General features: G+C 35.3%; 1 protein-coding gene across 1 annotated transcript; it reads right to left on the reverse strand.

Annotated features, from left to right (window-relative positions):
- LOC128558749 (uncharacterized) lies at nt 1-1,728 on the reverse strand. The gene has a single exon (XM_053548933.1). It carries the CDS (start codon nt 1,726-1,728, stop codon nt 1-3), a length of 1,728 nt encoding a protein of 575 aa, XP_053404908.1.
- Between the last annotated feature and the right edge of the window lie 6,826 nt (nt 1,729-8,554).

Here is an 8,554-nt window from a genome sequence, read left to right on the forward strand (position 1 = left end):
CTAGTCTATCTTAAGAACCTGCAGCTTCTTCTTTCCTTCGCAGATGTTTGATACGGCAAGTTTGGTTTTGTCTTTCGAAACACAAACCCGAAACGTATTCTTCATGTTTAACTTATGTGATGACAGGATCACACCGGTTGGCGAAATCTGTACAACGGAGCTGGGATATTTACAGCAGACAAATACACAGTTCACTGGACCGACCGCTATACCTTGTGGTTCCTGGATTCTGCTGTCCCTGACGACGACTCTACTGTTGGTTGTGACGTCATATATGTAAACTATATTCTCGTCTCGGTCACTGATTATCACTTTATCACGTTCACTTATGTATGTGCAGGATACTGCCGCAGGATGATAAGTTTTGGAATGAAACTTCACACTTAAGTCTTTCTTCTCTCCTGACACTGAAAGAATACGTGCTAATCTGACGTCACCAAATGCTCCAACAACAAAATGATCGTCGTCCTTTAAACATATTGAATTGTATTGTCCACTTACTTTCACTGTTTTCATATAAGTTATTTCATTAGTTTTACTAACCTGTAGAAATTCTATGTTAGTGCTCCCATCTGCCGCCGCTGTAATAACCATCGTATCTTCAGATAAAGTAACAATACTCAGTGGATGGTAAGACAATTTGTAAGAACAAGTTTTCACCAAACAAACATTGAAAACCAGTAATGTAGCGTTAAAGTTATCTACCGCTATCAGTCTCCCATCAGGAAGGAAATCCATCCCTGTTAAAAGAGGTTCCCGTTCATCACCTTTTGATTTCTTAAGATCTATGAAGGTTATAAGTTCTAGCTTTACAGGTTTATACCCTCGGACATGATCAATTGTTACTTTACTTGTCTCTGTATTTAGGATCCCGAGACTTTCCATGCCTTCTGTTATTCCTTTTAGTGTCGAGGTTTCATTCAACCTGAATGATATATCAGCAGTTTCAAGCTGATTACATGTTTGCTCGACTAGTTCCTGTACGATTTTGACCTGTTCCTTTATTTCATGTTGAGCTACGAATTTTTGTATAACTGTACCATGGAGACTTACTTCATCTAGAAACTTCAAGGATGTCTGGAAACTCTTAGTAAAAACGTTACAGTTGGAACGACTTTCGTTTCCTTTGTCCAGTTGAAGCTTCATGAATGTAGCGCTGTCTTCCTCGACGTCTTGCAAAAGGTCATCGAACTTTTTATTCATCTGAGCTCTTATATGGTTGATCTTTTCTGGTAGACATTTTACACTGTCACGTAACGATATTTCTGTCGAGTTCCAATGCATTACAGCGGAATCGCATAACTCTTTTGCACAGACCAGTCGTGATCGTACTTCCATACTCGCTTCTTCGGAAACAACTGCGACTTTCTGTATTTCCATGACATTGTTACAGTCCCGGTGATTAATTATGGCACATGCACCACAACAAAGCTTATCGTGGTCGTTACAAAGAAACTGGAACAAATTTCCGTGTGTTACACACCTGTCCAATCCTTCCATATCGATTTTAACTGCCTTTATCGTGATTTCACTTGCTTTCGCCATCTTGTGACCTTTCATAACATCAAAAACATTATGAACGTCCGCGCACTGTGTACATTGAAAATTGTCACAATCATAACAAAACGCTGTAGCAACTGTCTTTTTATCCTTTCGTGCACATGGCAAACAAAATTCTTCCCTTACTCTTCCAGGAACCTGGCCGTTTTCTCCCAGCAATTCAGCCATTTTTTACTGATATTTAGTAGTTCAGTAACTTATTTTCAAATGGTTACTTGATTTGTTACATATTGTTCTTGTATTGGGTATCTTGTTATATGGTGCCTGCTTTTTAAGATAAAATATACCCAGTCGCAAAAGAAAGTGTGCACTCAGATTTTCAACTGAAGTATATTATGTTGTCCGAAGTAGACTTTTTTGTCTAAAAGTATGTCATGTCTGGTATCAAAATTAAGTGCAGTTTATGGCCAATTTGATGTGTTTCGATTATTTTTATAATTTTGACATTTATGTGGATTCTTGGCTATTCAAAACCAACAAGGGTAAAAAAACGGAAGTTGTACATCTCTTTCTTGTCAGATGATAAAAAAGACTGCCTGTTCCTCAAACATTATTTTGTTTAAATATCGTGTGTGACCACCTCTTCTATTTATTCAAGCATTGATAGGGCAACGCTTAGGCCTAACGTAACAGTAGAATGACGTCACGAAGAATTTTATTCTATTCTCGAGTAGCGGTTGTTATCCGAGGTCTACTGGATCTATGGCGTACAGCAACTAGACCAGTTTGCTGATATTGCTGGTGCTAAAGAATAATGACATTACACTAGCACTCAAACGTTGCTGATGTTAATGACGTTGTCACCCCGTTGAAGCATTGTTAATGCTTCAGTTCGCTCAGTTTCACTAAGTCGTGGCATTTTTTTACAGCACAGATATAAAATCTGATGCGTTTTTTTTCTTTCACAAAAGGTGTCAGAAAACTGACAAAACACGTTTTTGTAGACATGTACATTTCCTATTGGCAGCATGTGCTAATCCTGCACAAGTCCACTATCGATAGTTTTTATCATAAAATGGAAGGAAGATCAATAGTACATGCTTCGAGTATCAATTTTAGAACTGTGAATATTCAAGTTTAAAATGTGCACACTTTCTTTTGCGTTTGAGTATAACTTTGGTTCAAATCTAGACATATCAGTATCTACATGATGACGAACGTGTGCTTAATTTACCATCAACTCGACCTATTAGATTAAACTGAAGAAGTGACAATTGAGCTGATTAAGACAGTTGAGATAATGTCTGAAGAAAAGAAATCACAAGAAGAACATATTGAACAGTTTTTATTTTAAGGAAACATAAAATTTGTTCTTTTTCCCATTTATTATATCAAATCAAATAATAATAAAATCTGTAAAAAGATACTTTGGAAGCACAAAATCGTACGTTAACATAATGTTCTTGCATCTTCACCTCTTTACCTTGAGGGCGACATTTCGATGTTATTACTTGACCGAATTTCTTGAACATGAAACTTACTGTTACCTGTTGAATAGAAAATGATGCCCATCGCGTCTGATTCGTAACCTCGTGTAGATGGTACCTTGTTCGAGTTGAACCAGCTCCGTATCTGCTAAGAGTGAAATGGTGCCTTGACCCACAGATTTGTAACGTCATGTAGATGATATACCAGTTCCGTTCCTGCTAAGAGTGAAATTGTGCCTCGGCCCCAAAATTTATAACCTCATGTGTACAGGATATCTTGCCATAACTGAACTAGTTCTGAATCAACTAAAAATGAAATGGTGCCTCGACCCACAAGACTTGTTATTTGTGTACATGGTATCTTGTGTAAGCTAAACCAATGCCGTTCCTGCTAAAAGTGAAATGGTGCCTTGATCCCTAGTTTTGTAATCGCGTGTCGAATTTCCATAGCTGAACTAGTTCCTTTTCTGCTAAAAGGAAATAGTACCTCGGCTCTCAGAATTGTAAACAAGTGTAAAGTGTTTAAAGCTCTTTCTCCATTATATGAATCTGGTAAGTAAGTAATGTTTTGCTAGTATTATTGACTTCTTTTAAATAGCCTTGTACCTGACTTGGTAGAAGTGGTCAGGATCTACCTTTGTTGTGCATATTAATTTTAAGGCCCATATGTTTATCTATCGCAAACTTTTGTAGTTCTGGGGTATCTGGAACAGCTGAAAGAAAATGGCTAAGGTTACTGACCCCGACTCGTTTCCTTCACATCTGAATTGTTTCATTTCCGAAGTAAAGTCCTAGTAAATCCGGGGTTCCTCTATCAGTAGAGGTAGGCATACCGAACTGGGATTTTTAGTGATTTCACCGGTGCTGGAAAACGCTATCCTACACCCCGGGTGTAAGATGCCTCTCATGTACATCTTTGTAGCATAATTATGCGTGTAGTGATTATAATGGTTTTAGGTAAAATCGGATAAAATCAATTACCTTGATTGTTCCCTTTTGATTCTTGCAATATATTTCCAGATTCAAAAAGCGTTATTTTACTGAAAAAAAAAAACAACAATTTAACATTTCACTTCAGATGATAAAAGAAAAACGGAACTGTTACATTACGTTTGTCTATTTAACGCCATGACGTACTTTCCGTTTACGGACATAAAATTTCCGCGCTTTGTTAATGCGCTATAATTGTAAGAAAAACATGTTATAACAAAATAATTTGTTTGAATTTATTTTTACAATAATTTGATGAATATAACATGCAAAAAAGGTACTGAATACAAAATTTACACCTCTCACACCGCATAGCAACGGCTTAAGCGGAACACTGATACACATCTATTGAATGGACTCCATGATCCAAAAGGACAGAATAAATAACAACACTGAATCCATTGCTATTATCTTATACTTAGATTAATATCATACTGGATAAGATATGCGTTCATAACAAAAGTATCCGTACATACATGGCTAATCTAGATTACTTTTTCAAGAATAAAGGCAACAAATATGTAATGTACATTTGATAACAGTAACATAGAAAGACGGATACAAAATATACATCTTTAGGCACAAGATGTTCCCAAAATTATCAACAGTTCAAATAAAAGCCCCTTTTCACTGTTTCCTTGATTGCATAAAATGCATTGTTATAAGTTCCTCTCTGTTGATATCAGGCAATGCATCACCTTTTTATGAATTTCTACAAGTTTCAAGTAAACCTTTTAATATTCATACTTGAATGCAAAATATACATTCAATATATTTTCAGTTTGAGAGATATTTTTTTATAAAGACATTCAAATCAAATTTCTAGGATTAAATCCGGTCCATTATAGATTTCTTGAAATTTCTGAATGATGGCATGATATCATGAAATTGAAAAATATAAACGAATTGTAAAATACAAAATTGCCGTTTTAGCAAAACCAAGAAAGGACTTTGGACATTTTCCTATTTAGATTGCCTATCCAGTTATGTAAAAACTGACCAAGGGCTAGACGTCTGAAATAGCATAATACAGATAGTTAATGACCATTTCTTGATATATTCGACTAAATTTTACAAGTTTATTAACAAAAAAGATGACTTTGTGGACATTTCTCATTCTCATTTCTATTGAAATATGAGCATTAATCATGTTTACGTTTTAAACATCTTTCCCCCCCCCCCCCCCCAATGACGCAACAAAATATTCCACATGCCTTTGTAAATAGTTATTATGTATGTATGCTGCAAAAATGGTACTTGGTCACCGGGGAAAAGTGAAAAAATAAATAAAAAAAAAACCATACAGGGTGTCAGCAAATTAATTTTGCATAAAATATTTTGACACTTATTGTTTGTGTCTCGTAAACCTTGCATATCTACTTATTTATTCGTTTATGTAAATATTTCAAACATAGAAAACACTATAATAAATCAATAATGGACACAGAAAGTCATGCTTGAAAGCAGACTGATCCTGATAAGTATATCTTATGAATTTTTCAATCTGGTCTGCTGCCTTTTGACAATCTAAGTCCGTCGATTGAGTGTCATCAGGATTGAGACAACTGTGTCTGAAGCAAGTCATGGACCAAGCAAGGTGCTTAGACATATGCCAGTAGATGTATGTGTCTTTAACCTAAACATGACAATGAGATATAGACGAACTTCTATGGGAATAGTGCCACTGTGGTGCAAATGCCTTTTTACCCTTTGTAAGACACAATACTGGCACACCTAGAATGCATTTTAAGAACAACCTTTGCTTTAATTTGAACCAAAGAACCACTTGATGCAACATCCTCAACTCTAACAGAACTACACTATACACCAACTTATGAACTGACCCTGGTGCCTTCAGAACGAACACCGATACTCCAGAACTAACACTGACGCCCAAAGAACTAACACTGACACCACCAGAATTAACACCAATTCACCTACACATCTGAAACTTATTCCGAAGCCGCCCGAAATAGTAACGATCTTCAAGGAACTAAGTATTTCAATAGCCAAGTTATATGACCAGAAGAGCTAAAAGTTATGTTATACATGAAAGGAAAAATATATTTTTTTTGCACAAAACAATAAGTTTCAGAATTAAGAAATACATATTTCATAGATATACTTGTGAAACATGCAGAATGGAGCAATATTTCCTATGTTCAAGCGTAATGGTGTTATAAAAAAAACAAGCACGTTATTCACCCATAAGTTACTTTTTAGGCATACATCTCTAACAATTTCTGTTCTGTACAACTTCTGGCCGCAGGAAATCTTACGACTTGTTGTTATATTACTCTGGACAATTGGAAGATATTTTGATATGCACATTTTACGAATTAATTCAGTAATTTATTCTGTAAAAATAAACAGTCAACAACATTGGTAACATGAAATTCACTTGGTTTTTAAGGTAGCTTGAGGGCGTGAAAAAGTTTGCAAATTGCAAAAACATTCCCAGTATCTCTGATCAAGGACGTAAATTGATGTAAAATTTACATCAATGCTCTGAGAGAATAAAGATGGGCGTGTTGAATTGGGAAGAAAAGTAAGGTATATTATTATCCATAATATTTACTAGTTCACATTGTGTCTGTTTCATGGATTTAACAGAATATATAAGTTTGACTGTAAAAGACATTTTGATGTGCGATCACTGTAAATAAGATAAGCATAATATATGTTAACTTTTGCTACTCGGCAAAAGATGTGACAATTTTTAGCAATGAAATACTGATTTGACTTTTCTTTATACCATTTGCGATCATGTGTGAGTTGAACCAGTATTGTTTTTGTTTGGTTTAACGTCGCCCCGACACAAATATAGGACATATGGCGACTTTCAAGCTTTGGTGGTGGAGGAAAACCCCATGGGCCCCTTCGTGCATTTTTTCATCACGGGCGGCCACCGGGGTATGAATCATTATTGTTCTCAGTTAAAGTTGGAATGGTGCCTTTACCCAAAGATTTATAAACCTTTATAGAAGAAGTTTTATGTGAGTTAATGCGGAACTGTTACCTGTTGAATGTGAAATGGTGCCCTAAGCCTAAGGTTTGTAAACTAATGTAGATGATTCGAGTTGAATCAGTTCCGTTTCTGCTAAAATTGAAATTGTGCCTCAACCCTCAGAATTTTAACCATATTTAAGGGGATAATGTTCTTCGTCCAATATTTTAATCTGGTAAGTAACTTTTCTGTTGGTATTTTTGACTACCTCTTCAATAGCGTTGAGCCTAACTTTGTTTTGCATATTAAATTTAGGCCATTCAGTTAATTTATCGCAATTCCTAGAGCACTTGAAACAGTTAAAAGAAACTGGCTGAGGTTACTGAACGTGATTATTCCCAAAGTAATGTCCTTGTACACCAAGAATCCTTCCATCAGTAAAGGTAGGCAAGTATCAGACAATATCTTAAATTGCAAAACATCATAATTGTTAGTGGTACCAACTAATTTTGGAAATATGCTTTATATGCTCCATTTCGAAAAAGGAGGGGTATAATGTTTTGCAGATGTTGGTCAGTCGATCAGTCGGTCTGTCAGTATGTAGACAGTAGACCAATTGGTTTCCGAATGATACCTCAAAACGTTTTGGTCTAGGATCATGAAAGTTGATAGGTAGGATCAGCAGATAACCCTTATTGATATTGAGGTCAGTAGATCAAAGGTCAAGATCACAGCGATACGGAACAATTAATCGATGTAGAATTACTGCATGCATCTGGGGAGAGCATTTCGCGTTCTACGAGCTCTTGTTTGACTTTGTTGCAGGCGGGGTGCCATTTTTACATGCCTATTGTTTACAGCGTTTGATATTCCAAATGCTGCTTTCAAGTCAACATCATTCTTGGGACAAATTTGCTCGATGACGTCTTGAAAGCAGAAACGAAAGACGCTCTATGGATATATTTCATGTTTATCAATATGTCACAATATTTACAAAAGTCTTTGTTAACAATAGATTTACTGATTATTCTTTGCCTACAAGACAAGTATTGATTGTCCATTTTATGCTAGTAACATGGAAAACTAGCTATAGGCTGATTATATTACTAGAACCCTAAATTAATTCCAACACAAAATTTTATTGATGATTTGTAATCTTTAGTTACTTATGCAATACAGAAAAAAAAAGTCCTAAAAAAACCAAGTTCTGAAATTGGCTGATACATAAGGACATATTCTTTAGATTTTAATATTCCCAAATCATCTAAAGTAGAAACAGAATCATTTTCTTAATATAATTTCGATTAGTACAGTAACTGAAGTTATCAAGTACCCACCTATCTGCAGGAACATGGTGAATACATGTTACGAATCCCATGTGTATGTTTGTTTTCCTGTTTCTAACTTTGAGATGCACATTTTTATTATTCAATCCCTTTCAACTCTATTGCCGACGAATTTAGAAATATATATGCATAAATTTAGTATGATATTATATGTTCTGAATTTTGACACATAGACTATTTTTGACAAATATTTTAAAACACTAAACGCAGCGTTTCAATACTTCCTATAAATCTTATTTTTTTTTTTCTGATATTCAAAGCAAGGATTTATGCTGTAGTATAGA

This window comes from Mercenaria mercenaria, chromosome 7, assembly GCF_021730395.1.
Source record: "Mercenaria mercenaria strain notata chromosome 7, MADL_Memer_1, whole genome shotgun sequence".
Lineage (NCBI taxonomy): Eukaryota > Metazoa > Mollusca > Bivalvia > Venerida > Veneridae > Mercenaria > Mercenaria mercenaria.

What these genes read in the sequence shown, in the direction of transcription:
- LOC128558749 (XM_053548933.1), bottom strand. Translation starts at nt 1,728, where the DNA reads ATGGCTGAATTGCTGGGAGAAAACGGCCAGGTTCCTGGAAGAGTAAGG.